This window comes from Hippoglossus stenolepis, chromosome 1, assembly GCF_022539355.2.
Source record: "Hippoglossus stenolepis isolate QCI-W04-F060 chromosome 1, HSTE1.2, whole genome shotgun sequence".
NCBI classification, from domain to species: domain Eukaryota; kingdom Metazoa; phylum Chordata; class Actinopteri; order Pleuronectiformes; family Pleuronectidae; genus Hippoglossus; species Hippoglossus stenolepis.
Genome location: NC_061483.1, coordinates 14,956,812 through 14,975,469, shown reverse-complemented (window position 1 = coordinate 14,975,469; position 18,658 = coordinate 14,956,812). Strand labels below are relative to the sequence as shown.

Here is an 18,658-nt window from a genome sequence, read left to right as displayed (position 1 = left end):
CATTAAAGCGGATCTCTTCCATTAGACACACAAATAAACACACGACGGAGACGGGAATCATGACATACGCTGACATCCAACAAAAACAATTTAGAAGAGTTATGTTTCTTGGTAAATATCCACATCTTGTTCTCATTTATGTTATGTAAGAAATACACCAGGCCATAGCATTAACTTGATATCCTGTCCCTGAAAACCACATGTCACCATGAACAGGCTTGAGTTTTGCAAAGTGGGCAAACGCAGCGCCGAGGACCCGCTGCAGTTAACGTAACATCCCATGCTCTCAGAGCGTCGCAGCCAGGATACCCTCAGGGAACATGACTCTACGCCTCTCCCAGCCAGAGAGAAGACATATGGAGACAGAAATAGCAAATGACCCCTTGATTATTTGTGAAAGGATAAAAAGCTGGTTCACTGATCCGTGACCAAGGAATCTGGGCTGTTCCTCCTTTTGCTTTTGGGAGAAAGCCAACGTCAAGATATTAGACGGGAGAGTCTAAAATAACAAAACCGCTATAGCTTAAATTGCAGTGGCTCACAGCGTATTCTGTGCGAGTCTGACTGTCTGCTCCGTTTTTTTTTTAATGATGTGGGATATTGATGCGGCAAAATCTTAAAATCTCCTGAAATGTGGGGTTGAAACAATATGGCCAGTGGGTGTATTTGTGTCTGAGACCTGTAAAAGGTTGCGTTAGTGAGCATCGGGAGCTGGAAGATCGTGCCACAGACACATGACTGGAGACTGTTAATGATTTTGCAGTGTGTCATGATCAATCAACAGCATATGGGCCCAGTTCGTTATATGTACGCTGATTAAAAGCCGTAGGCATTGCAGAGTGATGAAGAACGGCATTAAGTGAGAGGCTTCTGGTAAGCCTGTGGATAGGCTTCGTTGGTCCAGGCTATACTCAAGCAGTGCTGAGCTTAAATCGCAGTCTGCCTGTGAGTATGATCAGGTGGATTTAAATGTAATATTAGAAGTCTTCTCCATCCAAAACAGGCCACTGGAGACTGAAGAAAACTATGATATCTGTTCAGAAAAAGAAATGTCTACATTCCTACAGAGAGCACATAAGCAATACAATAAAGCCAAGTCAGGGTTGCATTTAATGCATAGAATTAGTATCTCAATGGAAAATACACTCGCAAGAACTCTATTTATGTTTAACCTTTAATTGACCTCTAGTTTTATATGTTCTCTCTGGGTAAATCCATGTGTAGTAGGTTTTGTTACTGTGATTGACAATATATGCACGTACTCTTCAAGTACGCATACAAAGCTGGTGACAGCCCTGAGATGAGAGCTGAAGAAGGATTTGTAACTAAGGACATGATGGAAGGGATGGAAGCTGTTTTTAGTGATTTTCTTTTTATAGCTTGTAGTAATGTGCTGCTTACAGGAAGACTTGGCCTGGCTTTTTTCCTGCAATGGTAACATTTTTATTTTCAGTCACACAAACTCCCTTTTAAGATAAATTTACTGAGTTGATGGACGACATCAAAAACCCTGAGCCAAATGTTTCATACTTATTCAAGAGCAATTTTTGTTAGCAGAGCCAGAGAGTCCTTTTTATTTATTGTTTTGGTTGTGTGTGGTTTATTTTTATATTTTTATATTTTTATATTTTTATATTTTTATATTTTTATATTTTTATATTTTTATATTTTTAATTCTAATTCAAATGCCAGAATGAATATTCTTAAGAATTCAAAGTTCATTACTCTTTGAAAGGGTGGACTTGCAGGATTATCTAAAAAATTATCATAAAATTGTAAATTATAACAATAATATCATTAATCACAACCATTTCTGGGATAATATATCATCCAACATAATTTGTTATCATGACAGGTCTCCCTTAATATTTTAAATAATGTCAGAGGTTTCCTTGCACAGTCTACAGCTTTGTTTCTCTGAGAATTTCTGTCATATCCAGGTAAAATTGGTATTGTAGAATGAATCCCTAGCTGAATCGATATTGAATCAAAACGAATCTAGTTCTTGTGAATCGGAATCAAATCGATTTGGGAAATCAGTGGCGATACCTAGCCCTAATCAGCATGTACTTGAAGTAAAGTGCAGAATAGCCAATTTCAGAATAATATATGACAGGATTCTCAGCACAGAAGACGATTAAATGTGATGTCAGACGGTCCCTGCATGTGGACACAGTGGAGGACCTGAGTCAGGTCAAAAGAGCTTGAAGGCCCGACTGCATGGGTTGTCCCTCAGAGGTGACAGGCCCTAGTGGTCCTCAGGGGGAGGGGAATGGGATACATCAGTCCTCTGCTCTGACATGTCCTGGGTATCCCTGGGGTTGCCCTGCAGTTTGTCATGCCCTGAGCGTCTCCCAGAGAGAGGCTCCCTGACGTCTCAACTGTCTCTCCTCAGAGGGGTTAGCAGCTTGATACCACGGGCCTCCCAAATCACCAAGCTCCTCACGCTGACACGTAAAGTGAACCCAGCCACCGTGCACACAAATCTCATCTGATCTGCTTGTGTCTGCTCTACATTCTGTATGATGAGGAACCAGAAAAACTCTCTGATTTGGTTCTGAAAGATCACACATAACCTCAGTAAGGTTCGTGGGACCCCTGTAGCTTGATCACTTACAACTCAAATACATTATTACTACTAACAAGATAAAGGGTAAAAGGCCTGTTGGACAAGTGGAATAATTAGAACAGATTAGTCGTCGTGAACGTTGACCTGGACTCTTCTGCTATGCCAATCAAAAACTGCCTGCTACTTTTAATGAACTTCAAACCATCCACCTTTACTGTAATGTTTCATTCCATGTATTTCCCCTATAAGAAACTAGCGTTGTTGTTTTGTGTGGTGGTCATCATCACACCACCTCTCTGTTCTCTCTTGTCCGTCAGGAGGCTGGACCCCTCCGAGCGTCCGCTCCAGATTCTGTACGACTACCTGGCGTCTATGGGCTACGCAGACCCTGTTCGGGTGCAGCAAGAAGCAGCCAACTCCGACCTCAGCTGTTTGATCCGGTTCTACAGCGGTGAGTACACACGGGGGTTATCATCCCCAGTCTTCCCTATCTGATGCTGCTCACTGGGAGCCCGATGTCGTCCTCTGAAAACGGACCTAAAGGCCTAAAAACAAACTGTGCACGCAGTGGGTATTTTCCTCTGGGCAAAAAGTAAAGTAGTAGGCGTAAAGTAATGTGTTTCTGTGGCCACTCTGTAATATTCATTATAGCCCGAAATACAAACACACTCCCATCATGGCCTCATGGTGAGTGACCATCCTTCATCCTGGTGTTTCTCCATCCCCATGTGGGCTGCTTTTCACCTGCCACTGTCAACACTCTCCCATAACCCCAGGACTGGAGTGATTAAATGTGTCGGTGTGATATATGAAAGGGATTTATTAATGCAGTCACAGAATGGATGTGACTCCTTGTAAAAAAAAAAAACGGTGACAAATTCTGGATGACACTGACATTAGGCGTGATAGGAGCTGTGCACAGGACTTCAATGTATCTTATTACAGCCCACAGACGTCTGCAGCTCTCCTTTGAGCCTGTGCAGTGGTCTAATGATACTCTTACAGTAGCGGCAATCAAGGGATTGGCCATTAAGGGTAAAAAATGATGTTGTGTGATGTGTTTTCCTTTAATTAACTGACTGATGTTTCTGCTGAGTCAGTGGAACTCCTCATATTTTGGGTTGGAACTGCTCACGTGCTGCTGTGCCAGAGAAAGAGGAAGACTGAGCAAACCACATCGTCTGAAGGGCTCACACGTAATTCCCCCGACTTAAAGTACACAACCCGCCCTGCACTGAAATGAATAGACGTACACACTGAACACAAATCTCTGTATTGAAATTCCCAGGTTGATGAGACACATGAGGACACATTACAAACCCTGACTGTGGAAAGATATCTATAAATGTAATATGTCTGATATAACTGTGAGTTCTCTCACGTTTTTGATGCTCAGTACTTGGGGAAAATGAATCATAAGCATCTGTGTGCAATAAAATACCCTGTCCTGCTTTATCTTTCATTGAAAAGAATTTGTTTTGCTTTTATTTAGTTTTTTTCTAACTATAGCCAGACTCTTTAGTATTACAGCTTCATCTTTATTTCTGCTGGGTCAGAAAACTGAGTGTTTGTTTAGTTGTCAGATCTCAAGCTTGCTCACCTCCGTCTTATTCCTCGCTCGTATGTGTCCAGTGGAGCTGCTGTTTGTCTCTTGCCAACATAACAACGGATCTTGGCTGTTATCTGTGGCCAGGCCACATTGGCTGGAGTCTGGGCTCCGTGGAGACTTCCTGCCTCTTTTTGTCAACTCATGGGAAAAGAGGACCGGGAGCATGACTGGTTCTCAGACACTCTCAATAGCCAGCTCACGCCAAGTAGACAACTTGATGTGGCTGTTTGATTCCCAAAGAACTGGAAAAGAACGAACTGGTAGTTTGCCTGTTGTTATGCTTGTTTTGTATTATCTCAGTATATAGACCTACCTATTTAGGAGCTCATCAGTCATTCAGCTTCTGTTTGCATTGTTAAAACACACAACAGCCTTTAGTTTTTTGAAAATGTCGGTGGTAATGATCTCACTAAGGAGATAAAGGAAAACTGTGGCCCATCAGGGAGGGCTTTGTCTGCTCAGAGGCGGACTCTGAAGTCTTTTTAATAAACTATTGTCACTTATGAACAATACTAACAATAAATGTGACAAGTTGTTGTGCATTTTTGTCTTAGAAGCTGTTTTGAAGAACACAATATGCCTGAACAAGGAATATTTTTCAAAATATATTCAATGATTTGTGACTTTGTTAAAAGCTATTGAGTTAACAGTAAACAAGGAGTGACTTAAATGTGCACCTTACTGAATCAGATACTGTGAATGGATTTTGGACGTATAATTGGCCGCTTTGTGTGAATTGTGGTCCCTGATTTAGGGAAAATCCTTATTTCGCTACAGCTTCTGCTAGAGAATGGACTGACGTGGTGCACTGTGCGTGTCATCTCTGCATTTAGGCTGATAAGAATCTAGCTGTGTGGATCGTTTGGCTAAGGAACCTGCACAGGGTTATAAGTATTATATTATAAGAAGTCAGTGATCTACTTGCTACTAGAGGCCATGCTTTTATTTAATATATTTGTGTTGTCATTTTCATGTGTGCATTTGTCTGTGTGCCCATTCATTCCCATATTAGTTCAATTTTTCCTCTCGAGCCCTTCCACTGTTTCAAAGTGCAATACAGCAGGTAATTGATTAAACTTCACCGTCCTCTTATTTGTTCAGGAAACTCATCTTGAACCTTCTCCACCCTCCTACTTCCCATACAAACACCCTCCTGCTGAGGTGCACCGATGAGATGAAAACAAACATGGCGAAACGAGTAAACACTTCCAAATGCCGACTTAATCAAAAAACTCTTCTAGTGAAAACAACCGCAGAGACCTGAGGGGCCAGTGTTTCTCTGTGTCGGCCCATTCAGCTGCAGCACAGACGAGGCCTGCTGAAAGCACTGGCGCTGGTCCACCGGGCCCCAGTCCACCTCTGCCTGGGTGATCTCGCTCTTACATCTTTGTCTCTGAGCTCGGAGAGCTGAAGCTGCTGTGCACAGCTCATGTCAGGCCCCGTGTCAGAGCAGAAGGAAGCCATCTACCAGCAGCCTGAAGTCACCTAATGAGTTATTGATTTGGCCCATGCTGATTTACCAGCGGAAATTAAACCTAAACGAGGCATTTGGATGTCCTAAGATGTTATGACATGGATGGCGGAGTCACGTTTTAAACTCTGAGGCCCAGTGGTTCATCGTAATAATCATGTCCTGGAGGAACAGGATAACCCAGCACCAAGTTTGCTTCTTCATTTTACGCTTGGAAGGGAGAAGGAATTGGTTCACAGGGAGAAAAAAGTGGAGAAGCAGTCAGAATGAAGTGTAGGAGAAAAATGAATTTCTATTCAGATCTGGGTTCCCACAGAATCGCCCCGAGCAAGGGAGCTCTGCAGAGAGAGGGCTCTCCGTGGTTTCCTGCCAGCTCCTCCATAAAATGATGTTTTTGTGATGGAGTTCTGTTTCTGTGGAGGATTTCCTGTTTGCCATTTCAAACTGGCAGACTGTCTCCAGACTCTTGGTCAGTTTTCAAGTCAGATGGTTTACTGCTGCTGAGAGACATTCATCGTTTTAATGGTCTGTTTTATCTGTATTCACAGGCAGTCTTCTTTTTTGTGTCTTCCATCTGTTGCTCTGCGCAGTGCAGGCTCTCCATATTCGATATCAGTATTGAGTCTCTAGCACAAAGAGTTTTTTCAAATGGAGGTAAACACAGACCACCAAGAGGAGGCATCTGGGTGGTGGGTTGAATTTGAATTTGTTGCCAAAAAGAGCTTGCTGTTCTGAGTCAAATCCGACCATGGTTCCGCCTCCATCCACTGACCCCCTACTGCATGCTAACGCCGGCTACGGAACTGTGCAAGACATAAAGCTCTGGGATACAGGGATGAGTGTTCAGCTGAGTGTTCAACAGTTGCAATAATTGAAATACTCGAATATGTGATTAAAAACAAATAAAAGAGAGTAAACACCCTCCAGTCTCTCAAAATGGCCAATTTTTTTTATAGTTTTGGGGAAAAAGTAATTTTCCTGATCCTCCCTATAATGACAAATCATTTTCAATGAAGCATTTTGCAGCGTTCATTTACTCTTAAGTGGTTTTCAGGAGAACAGATACTTTGAACAGAGTGGTGCTAACTCTGTCTTGATACTGACTGAGTGCACAGACGTGCTTTGAAAAGGGATTTTGCCGAAATATATTATGCATGCCGCCGCGCAGCTGATCAACGGCCGTTCTGAATTATAGACACCTACTGTTCTTTATCATTTGAATTAGAGCTACAACCAACAATTACTTTATATCACAATTTTGACATTAATCGATTCAGGTGCAGACTATTTTCTCAATTAATTTTTAAGGTCTATAAATCATCAACAAACTTAATCAAGGTCTTTATCACAGTTTATCAGAGCTAAAAAAAACATTAAATATGTGCTTGAAAAATGACTTAAAAGATTTCTTTGTTTTCAAAATAGTCAATTTTCTGTTAGTCAACATTAGATAATCGATACGTTTTTGCTGCTCTATCTATGAAGAGAGCAGAAGTGATATCACTTCATAGTTACAGTTATAGATGTAAAGACCCAGAGTGACCTCACTTTTATTCTTCTGTAATGATCTATTTGACAAATTGTTTCTGTTTGACCAAATCCTCTTTACTCCTCCACCCTCTTCAAGTTCCTCAGTTCACTTCCTCTCTTACTTTTCATCGTCTTTCAAATCACTCCTAGTTCCTTTATTCCTTCCATCCATGTCCATCCCTCCTTCTGTTTCTCTGTCCATTTTCGTTCTTCAAGGAAAAGGGAGCAGGACTTGACCTGTCGCAAGCTTGTTGCTAATCTGGAATTGCCTTGTGAAGCGGGATGTCACTCAGATTGCAGGCGAGCGAAAGCTGCTGCCACACTTGAGAGATATGAAGTCGTACCAACTCTCTGATCTGTCACTTGTCACACTGTCCCTGTGGATTGGCAGCTTCCTCCGAGGAGGACATTTGCCGCAGCTTGATGATTTGTTTAATGGAGGCAACCCGGCCTCTCCCTCAGATTCCCACTGCATTTACAGAAAACATTTTTGCACATAATCTACGGCCATGTCACTTAACCCCTTTGGAGCCATTTGGACCAGTCACCAATATTCATTATCCGTGGGATGGGATTGATTTGCTGGTTTTCTGCAGAGCAGCTACAGTTTGCTGGAGACATGATGGAAGTTTAAAGATTCTCGTTGGACTTTGATTTAGTTTGCAAGCTGTTGCCCAAGCAACTAACAGCCCTGTAGACGTTGAGGGATTGTCTGTGTTTGTTTTAGAAGTTGGCTCTTTATGGCTGGGACCTGTTTACATAAATGGGCTATTGGTTTTCAGACAAGTGGTTGTATTGATATGGGAGTGCAAAGGCAATATGTTGTGTGCATAGGGAAAAAATGACTTTGGACAGGTTGCACAATCAGCACCATACAAGTTATTGACTCTCCCTCCTGAATAACAGATTTGGAAAATACATGAAAAAAACATCTTTGAAAAGCTACCTTAGCCTTTTTGTCCCAATAATTTTTTTACCGGATTGATTTTTAACAATGTTCCTCAGCAGATGAACATCATCAGATGTTCAATTTAATGCTGTAGAGCATTAAAAGATGTATTATTATACAAGTTTGTCCTGGCAAATTAGCAAATAGTCAGTCAATATAGCAGTAGGGCAACAGGCCGTGTGACCCATATAGCATCAGATTTGTGGGCATGCTATGGGAAGAAGAACACATACATACTTATACAAAGGGAACCATATGTCAACATGAAGACATCATCACAATGGTGAGCTATTTATTGCTATAACGATTATATATAGAGTTTATAGCTTGTAGATTAAGATATTATGATAGAATTCAAGGGTCTGAATTATTTAACCAAACCACTTCTAGCTGATTTTAGGGCTGTTTTATAACCGTCTCTTGCAGTAAAGCTGTTCAGCACATCGATAAGGTGGATCAGACTGTGAGGTGGTATCCTGTATTTAAGACCTTGGACAGCATATCGAGGCCTGGTGTGGAGTGGACTTGTTGCTGGTGATGTGCTGTGAAGCCGGCCAGGGGATCCTGTAGACCTGTGTCCGCTCGTAGCGAGTGGGCGCGCGATGATGAGTTTATTGATGTACGCGCAGCAGTGGGCGAGTGTTTTGCATAATTACTTGTTTTAATGAATATATTATATTTGGTTTATTATAACTTAAGCTTTCAGCTGTCGGCTGTATTCTGGAGAAGGGCGGTATGTGTGGATTCATTGAATGGGTTTAAAAATCAGTATAAACGATGGTAATGATGACTCCTCAGATTTTCCCTATGATACACAGGAAAGGGTGATTAAAACATCTGAGTTTTGGAATCTGATAGCTGAAAATAAACAGACCTTTGCCCAAATACATAACCCTCTAGAACTGGTCATGTTAAATCAATTAAATATTAACTTTTTTGGTTAAATAAAGAAGAGTATGAGCAAGAATTCAATGCCAACGTTTGGTACTTGACATTTTTCTGTGTTTTGCTTGATTTTGAAGTACTGACACACAGTCCAGGTGTTTCCCCTTTTTAGATATCTGTATACTACCCAGCATTGATGCTGCAAGGGTTTGTGTCTCTAATTTCCCCTCTGAGTCAGGGGGACACCCAAGGATCAGACGCTGTTATCGATCTGCCAGGGGGAGCCAGTTTGTTGTGAGAAGCACTTGGCTTCTTCATCGTCCGTTTCCCCGTCGAAGAAAAACATGTGGAGGCTTTCATTTCATTTGGATGTGAAGGGAAAGGGAAGAGAGCAACATCGAGGGAGAGAGGAGAGAAAGAGAGCAGATTGCCAATGAGTGGGAGGCAGCATAGGCTGTTCTGAGGAACATTTAACAACAGAGGACACAAGGTTGAGGCTGTGTCTCCTTTGTGCTCATCCGACCTGCCATTAACCTGAGTGTACTTGAAAACTGGCAGAGACAGCAGCTCATGCCAGGTGTGTCCTTCAGCATGGGCCAGCTGAGCCTGCGTGTTGTGCAAGTTGCCATCATTTAATTGAAAAGAGTGAAGATTAAAGTAATAGCTCACCCCAAAAAATGAAGACTCCCTCATTATCTACTCACCACTATGCTGATGGGGGGTGGGTGACAATTAAAGTAACTGGTGACCACGTAAAAAAACAACAGAAAAGAAACATAGCAAGCCTCCACACTGCTCCTGTGGTGTCATCCAAGTGTCTGTAAGCCCCGACACAGGAGCAGTACGGTGGCCTTTTCAGGGTTTTGTTGTTCTTGTTTTTTTTATCTCTGAAGAATCGGTCCCATTGGATTGGATTTGGATGCAACACTCTGTGTGTGTGTGTGTGTGTGTGTGTGTGTGTGTGTGTGTGTGTGTGTGTGTGTGTGTGTGTGTGTGTGTGTGTGTGTGTGTGTGTGTGTGTGTGTGTGTGTGTGTGTGTGTGTGTGTGTGTGTGTGTGTGTGTCTTTTGGGATGAGAAGGACTAAAGGAGAGAGCAGAGCCATGCAGGAAGGGCCGAGTGAATCAATGTATGTAGCTTCACAATGAAATAAATGTTTATTAAAAAAAATAGAATATCATTAGGTGGTGGTGGCCACAAATAATTCAATGTTTGCACACTGATAAGCGTTGAAATACTTTAGATTCATAGTGAAACAGTCGGCTGAGTCGAGCTTTATGCAACAAAATGACCCAAATATCTTGTGCAGCAGCGCTAATGTTGCTTTAATTGATTGGATTTTGAATAATGGAGTTTAATGGATAAACCGTCTCATTATCAGGTCAAACCAATTATTCTGCAGTGAGATGTATCCAGATGTAGAGGATCCAGAAGGAGAGTTTAAGGAGGAGGGGGCAGAAAGAACACTTCGATGCTGATGTCAGACCAGTTCCTAGAATTACTACGTTAATGAGTCAACCACGCTATGGGTGATATCATTCTGACCTGTGAGTTTCTACATGACTTCATTTTCTGAAACCCCTTCATCTTCCACTGCAGAACATTTTCCATTAATTTGCATAAAAGTGTGGATGATGGACTCTTTGCTTCAGAGTCAGAGCATCGAGGAGGAGGGCGACCAGCAGGAGCGCACTCTGCTGAAAGGCGTGTTCAGCGTCAGGAAGGGCAAGACACAGCTGCACAAGTGGGCGGAGCGGAAGGTCATCCTCTGTGGCACCTGTCTGATCGTGGCCTCCGTGAAAGACAGCCTGACTGGGAAGTTGCACATCTTACCCCTGGTGGGGGGGAAGGTGAGAGATCAGTTTTTGGCGTTCAGACAAACTGACAAGGTGTTGACCTTTCACTTTCCCCCGGGGTAGGGACCATGTTTCAGTGTAGTTCCCCTACAACAACACAGCTGGGTTGAACAGCTGGATGGAGTTAAAAAGATGATGCAGCACTTCACATGGGGAGCTACGTCATCCAAAGAAACACACCGCAATCTTTTAGGCTGTTTAGGCCGCACAGTATTTGTCCTTCTAACCCGAGAAAATACAGCTGCTGAATTAACTAATCACCTTGAATCCTCAAGGGGTAGATAATAGAGCAAGTGTTTGGTTTTAATGAAAATCTTTAACCTCTTGGTCTTTGAAAATATTTTGTTGAAAACATTGGATCCCACATCTAAACCAAGCTGAGGCTTTAAATAAGTCAAAAAAGGCCTAAAAGTGTTTTGTGGCTCCAGACGTAGCTTTTCCCCAAGTTATGCAGCTTGAGTCAGTGTTGGTTAGAGCGAAAAACTACAAATTTGAAGATGATAACAAATCTGTGTGGCATCAGTAAGAGGGGGGAGGAAGTTACCTGCCCTCTAAAGCCCACTCCTCATCTCTACCTGAGATTAGTGGCTTGAGGCTACCTAAACTGTTGTCGATCGGGTTGCATTGTGGGTAATGTAAGGGCCAGGTCTGTACGTTTTGTTCTACAATTTTCATCATGTTTATCCATCCATCATGAGTCTGACCAACGTAGAGGAAAATATGTGTGCACATTAAATAATGAAACAATTTTACAAAAAATGATGCAGCCTAAATGTCTGTGCTGATGTGATTTTCAAAGTCACATTTTGCTTACTCACTCCACTCGTGAATTTGCAGATTTTTCACTGTTTACTTCACACTCTTCTACAATATTATCACACAGCTGCACTGAACCCTTTTGCACATATTCTCCTGGGGTCCTTTAGCAAATTTAGGAACTCAATCACTGAAATGGAGTAAGACAGTGACAGGTTCAGTAAAAGTTGATATTAATGTCAATTTCAGCACATCCAACATAAAAAAATGAATATTGAAACAACATAGATTGATATATACAGTATATCGATCTATCTATCTATCTATCTATCTGTATTTCTCAGTCAGTGTAATAATGATTAATGATAATGGTCATCTTCCATTTGTGCGGTCTCTCTCAGTGTTGCTCCTCCTTGAATCTGTGTATTGTCTTTGTATTGAGGTGGAGGAGGTGAAACGGAGGCTACACTGTCTGATGTTTAGCTCAGCTGGATCACAGGCCCAGACGTACTTTGTCAATTTTGACACACTGGCAGACTACCAGCGATGGCATCGACAGGCGTCCAAAGTAAGCAAGAGACAGAGTGTGTGGGTTACTGTGTGTGTTTGTTGTCTGTGTTTTCTCTTAGCAACAGTTTGTTTGTTTCCAGTCGGCCCCTCTGGTCTTGTTGTACTTAATCACAGATTAGATGCTGGGAGCATAGTTGCCTCCTGCCTTGTGAGTCGTCCAATCAGAAACCGCTTGTCTGGGTGCATCTGATTGGCTCCCCAGAGATGAAATCTCACCTGTATTCACACAGTTTACCTTTTACACTACTCGTAGAGGACATTTTTTTCCCCTCAACAGTAGTGTTTTTATTCAACAGTACATGTCACTGTAGATTAGAAGATTCTAAATGACACAGTTGTGTACATGTATTTGTGTTGTATTTTGTGTCTTTCAGATCATTTTTCCAGGTCTTCAGCTCCTCTGTGTCTCTTCTGCTTAGCTCGCTTTGTCTCTAATATCCTAATTATTGGCCATTGTGCTGCAGCTCCTTCCTGTAGCCCGAGCGGCCTCTATGAGCGGCTCCGCTGAGGCAGAGCCGGCGTACAGTTCGCTGTGGAAGGAGCGAGCCAACATAAAAAAAGAAAATCCAATTAGTTGCAGATTCATGCTAAATCCAGGATCTCTCTCTACCATGGTGGTATGGATTACTGGGTTAGAGTTGCCTGTAAGCACTCTCTGTTAAGGCTGCGACTCTTCTGAGAGGTTTCTATGGAGACTGGGGATGATGACTGATGAAGGTTTTTGGTGGATTTGGGCCACTGTTTATGCTACATTGCATAAATTGTGCGTGTGTGTGTGTGTGTGTTTAAGAGAGAAAGAGAGCAAATCAGCAAGTGCATTTGTGCCTGAAAAATGAGCACGAAGGGTGAGACTGAATACTGGAGCGTACAGAGATACATTATATAGAGCAGCATATCAGCATTTATATTTATAGGAAATCAGAATGTGTGAAATTCAGTCCGGTAGATTCATTTAATTTTCATTCATTAGACCTAACTACACATCAGTGTGTGTGTTGGAAAGTAATTCAGTGAAGGATCTGTATTGTGTAACTCATTTTCCAGGAACCATCAGACCAAATTGCCGACATGACACCCTCCTCAGTGTTTAAAAGGTCAAACTGCAAAGAGAAAGCTGAACTACTGCTTCATCTTTTGAATGTTTCTGTCAGTGGCCTCATCAGGAGATTTTCAGCGTGACAACAAACGGGACAGGAGGTGTCAATCAAGTGCTACCTGACCGGACTTGATAACTTAGACGAAATGACACTAGTGGCCAGTTGAGCGGTTTGTGAACAGTGCTGTTGACCTATTTTTAAGTCCATCTGTCCATCCATTATCTTTACCGCTTACCCTTTTGAGGGTTGCGGGGGGCTGGAGAGGTGGGGCACAGTTCACCATAACCCCCAACCCTAACCCTAACCCTAACCCACCCTAACCCTAACCATATCACAGGACCAACATACAGGGACAAACAACCATTCACACATATGGACAATTTAGAGTCTCCAATCAACCTAAAACCAATCTTAATGGTTTTGGACTGTGGGAGGAAGATAGTGCTTTAAGGCCTCAGTCCTAACCCCTGCGTCACTGTGCCATCCAGATATTTGTAAGGATTGTCAATAAAATCCAAAACCCTGACAGTATATAAACCAGAATACACATCACTATGCAGACAAGAATGCTGGTCAGTGGTGCTAATTGTACAAGTTTGTTAACCGCACAAAACACGACTGCCCTGGTTCCTTGGCTCTGCAGGGAACAGCACTGTTGTATGTGTAGACTGGAGAATCACTGAAGCTCCATTAGTGCCATTTAATTCCCTTCCAACAGAGCCGTTATTTTTGATGGACGTGGTCTCTACTTGTCGACGTCCTCTATCACATTTCTTCAAAGGGTTTCGCATTGTTTAATTGCAATGCAAATCGTCCAAAACCGCATATCTGTCCTGTTTTCCTTCTACCTCTTCTCCGTCAGCCTGTGTCCATCGCCCACTCTCGCATCACTTAATTACTCCTTTTAAAGAGGAGATGATTTTTAAAGTGGCTGGCAGATCAGTCGTTGTTGTGAGAGATGAGCGGATTTAGTCTTTGTCGTCTCTAAAGCAGTGATGTGATGTCACGCTCTGCTGAGCGGCAGTCCCATTTTCTGCGTTGCTGCACAGTGTGCAGTCCTGTAGTTAATGGAGGAGACTGTTCTCAGACAGTCATATCTGAGACTTGAACTGTGCCACAACAAGCACAATCGCACATGTTACTGCGGCCCAATGCGAGAACATTGTGCACCCTGCATTTTCTTTAAACAATTTTTTTCAAGCCTCACACAGTACAACTCAACAACACGACAAACTAAAACCTTCAAAATGACCATGACCTCATATCAAGTCCTCTGGAAAAAAAGAGTTTTAAAAACAAACAAACCTGATGATTTAGGCTGGAATCTCAATGCAAGTATGTCTGCACGTTTGCAAATGCCAGACTGTAATGACCATTAATTAGAGTTAGTCTTTTAATTCACAATCACTGTGTTCCCTGTGGAAGATGAACTTTAATGGCCTGGAAACTGTGGCTTTGTCTGTCTGAAGTGTGAGTGAGTGAGTTTCTTAGCAAAGCGGCTGAATTTTTGCATAATCTGAGGCCAGTGTAGTTGCTCTCACTCTCTGTCGTTTCAACTCACTTGAGATAAAGACTCTTTAAACAGTGGAAACTACTGGTGTATGTCGGGTTGGAGTTCACCACAAGGCACGTAGTGTTAGTGTGGCTCTTGCCTGTGTTGGTCAAAGGTAAAGAAGGAAATGAGTGCTGCGGTCTTTCTTGATTGGATTTGATTGGGTTTTACACTGATAGCATAGCTAATGGTTAACTGTTGAGCAAAGCTGCAGATGTAAGCCAAAGTCAACTTGAGTGTCATAGCTCTTACTTTTGGGAAATTCTTTTACCTCATTTTTAGTTGCACCAGTTCAGAAATATGTATGTATGCATTTGTAATTCTGCAGCTTTACCATCAGGGTACCATCTTAATTGTGATTTGCTCTACATGCACTGTTGCAACAGTCGTCTCAGAAGACGTTTACAGGACATGTGCACACATCAGTGAAGCTGGAGGATTTCTGTGATGTGATGATATGGAGGATGTGATGCTGACACACAAAACAGAAAATGAGAGTAGTAGCTTCATGCACCTAAAGCCTCGTAACTCACTGTGTGTGTGTGTGTGTGTGTGTGTGTGTGTGTGTGTGTGTGTGTGTGTGTGTGTGTGTGTGTGTGTGTGTGTGTGTGTGTGTGTGTGTGTGTGTGTGTTTGTGTTTGTGTGTGTGTAGGTGGTGTCTCAGACAGTCAGCATGGTGGACCTTTCCTGCTACAGTCTGGAAGCAGTGCCTGAGTATCTGTTCTACAGTCAGGACATCACCCACCTCAACCTGCGACACAACTTCATGAGCCTGCAGGGGCCTGGAGGGCTGCTCAACCTCCCCAGGTAATCACACCGTCATGACATAATGGAACAAAGGAGATTGTCCTTCAGCCCAGGAACATCAGAATCAGTGAATCTCGTTCTTGAGGCCAACAGGGTTGGTGTTACTGAAATATATGTTTTTGCACAAGAGAAAATTCTCACTGTGTTTTCAGGTGCTGCTCTGGAGCTGATACTGTGCTTTCATCAATCAAACCAGTCAAACTTTGCCTGAGCTATGCAGATATTTACATTTGTTCATTAAGTCAGTGCTGTATTATCCCATGTTTTGTGATATCTCCAGACCTCTGTCATTTTGGCTCCAGCTTATCTGTTTCCTGCACTGATAATGTAAACACATGCTCTCGAGCTCTTAAAGAGTGCTACAGAAAATCTGCTGTATCACTGCAGGTTTTCCACAGTTATGGTCACCAGCTTTCAGCTGTTTCAGTGTTGCACCATGACATGCTTTTTGTTAGGCCCTTTATATAGCACCAGGCCACCAGGCTCATCACACAGCTTATGATCTCTTCTCATTTAAGGAAACGAGTTCCACACAACAATTCAGCTTCATGTCCAGTTCTGCACTGGAAAGTAGGATTCATCAGTAGACGGATTAAGTGCTAATCATCTCCAACCCCTCCAGTCCCCGTTGTATCCCTCCAGCCGTAGAGCTTGGTGTGTGTGTATGTGTGTGTTGTATTGCTGAATATATAACATGATGTCAGAACCTATTCTGCAACTTGCTAAGAAGAAGATTTACACCTAACTGTCTTGCACCCCTCTGTTGCTGCCTCCTGCTTGTCTGCATATTTAGTAAGAGGAAGCATGAATTAGAGGAAATGGTCTGTTCTTTGAAACGTGCTGTGATTCGTGGCAGCCACTTCCACCACTCACAGCACCTGAGATAACAAGAGGAATAAAATATAATATTAATATGGATGATCTGACTGACTTGTGCACACGCACTGCACCACCTCATTCATCACCTCATTCCTGCATGTTACACACATCTGAACTGGGTTGTGTTACCATTTGAAACAGCCGAGACCTCAGGTGCGACAATACATTTTCTGGACGAACAAACACACATCAGCAGAGTGCTTCCGATCCTCTTGTTGGCTTAGAGGCACTAAAGTGTACGACTGGCTGGTCTAAATCTAGAACCATCATTTGCTAGTAATACTAAGGCACCGGTGGGGGTAATTTTAATGCTTTTCCCATTGTGAACTCTCTCATTTCTTGCCTGCTGCTTTTTTTTTTTAAGTGTCTTAATAACATGGTGCAAGCCTGAAGCACAAATAACAGCACAAAACTCCCACAGTCAAGACAGCAGCCTTTGATTTCTGTTGGGTTAAAGAAAGTGCTTTGCATTTTGTAAATGTACATTTTCTTTGACACAAGGACAATGCTACATCACAATAAAGTGTTTCCAGATTGTGGGCAATCGTTCCAGAATCATTGCACTACTTTATGTTATTTTTAGAAAATGAAATTGGCAACAAACCTTAATAAACAAAACAGAAAAAGTTGAGATGTTCCTTGTTTTTGCTGATTTCTTTGGTGTCACCCTGTAAATGCTTATGGTCCTCCATGCTGTTCTGTCTTTGTGTAGGTTTTCCCAGCTGAAGAGCCTGAACTTGTCTCACAACCGTCTGGGTGTGTTCCCTGAATGTGTGTGTGAGATCCTCACCCTGACCGAGCTCAACCTCTCCTGCAATAACCTCCACGTCGTCCCAGTACAGATAGGCAACCTTCAAAGGTGCGACACAGTGAGACACATTCACCGTGTACACACTGCAGAGTTCACACAGTAAACAATAGATACGTTGGGAGAGTACACACTTCACTATTTAAATAAGTTACTATAGCAGCACATGTAAAACTAAACCAATAGATGCCATAGGGGGTGAATCCTAAAGACAGACACAGTGAAACCCTGCATTCATTGCAATTGTTGCCACCTTTAGAAGATATAATGAGAGTTAAGTTTTAAATGTGAAACTATACAGTCACACAGATTCCCCACAGTTGCATTAAGCAAAAATGTGAACATACTTAATTATAATATAATGATCATTTGATTATAATTTGACAAATTTACATTTTTCTTTATTATGGCTTACCCCTCAAAAATCCAGTATTTCCAGTGCAAACCAACATAAGAGAAACAACCATGAAAACATAAAAAAATGGATTTCAGCTTATCTGTGTTCTTTCAGAATTAAGGAAGAGAATGAAAATGTCTTCGGTATCAACATTTTTATTCTTTAACTTCTTTTCTAAAATATTATATTTTTTATTTCAATATTTTGTGATCTTGATCTTGAATTTTGTTCTCTCAGATTATTTTTTGGGATATAATTCATGTCCTTACATTTTTTTTTATGGAGTCAGTGAAAGAATAAATTGGGTTATGCAATCAGACTAAGTCAGGATGCTAAATCGCTCTAATTTTCATGCTGTGTATCCACTTGATGTCGGCTGTTTCCCTGCAGATAATGACTGTATCCACAAAGCGGATATTTTGTCCACTCTTTGAAGTAAAAGTAAGTAAAACATGACTGTTTTGACCTTTTGTCTTGTAGCCTGCAGACTCTGTCTTTGGATGGAAACCACCTCAGCTCCCTGCCCGAGGAGCTGGGTGGCCTGTCCCAGCTCAACAGCCTGGGGCTCTCCTTCAACAACTTCTCCCACATCCCTGCTGTGCTGGAGAGGCTGAGTGCAGTGGACAAGTTGGCCATGGCTGGGAACAGAGTGGAGACTCTGGAGTTGTGTACTCTGGCCATAATGAGCCACCTGAAAAACATCGACCTCCGGTGAGGCCCGGCCCCGAAACACACAGCTCCCAACCTCTGTATAGTTCATACTCTCTGTCTCTCTCTTTTCTAATCATATTTCTTTTCTCTCAAAATTCCCATATGTCATTGTCTGGATAATGTACGGTAAATGTGTGATTTGGGCCGTATCAAAAAGTAGTATGGATGTAACATCCATACTACCTTTTGAATTTTTAAAACTATATCAGTCCAC

The 18,658-nt window shown here is 42.2% G+C and overlaps 1 protein-coding gene across 1 annotated transcript in view; it reads left to right on the top strand.

Annotated features, from left to right (window-relative positions):
* The window catches only part of phlpp2 (PH domain and leucine rich repeat protein phosphatase 2), a 36,102-nt gene that overhangs the window by 3,250 nt on the left and 14,194 nt on the right, over positions 1–18,658 (top strand). Inside the window, exons 3-9 of the mRNA XM_047341064.1 lie at positions 2,887–3,020; positions 5,994–6,007; positions 10,685–10,861; positions 12,066–12,191; positions 15,495–15,649; positions 17,241–17,387; positions 18,214–18,444. Of these exons, the coding sequence (XP_047197020.1) occupies positions 2,887–3,020; positions 5,994–6,007; positions 10,685–10,861; positions 12,066–12,191; positions 15,495–15,649; positions 17,241–17,387; positions 18,214–18,444 (984 nt within the window). The remainder of the gene's footprint in view (positions 1–2,886; positions 3,021–5,993; positions 6,008–10,684; positions 10,862–12,065; positions 12,192–15,494; positions 15,650–17,240; positions 17,388–18,213; positions 18,445–18,658) is intronic.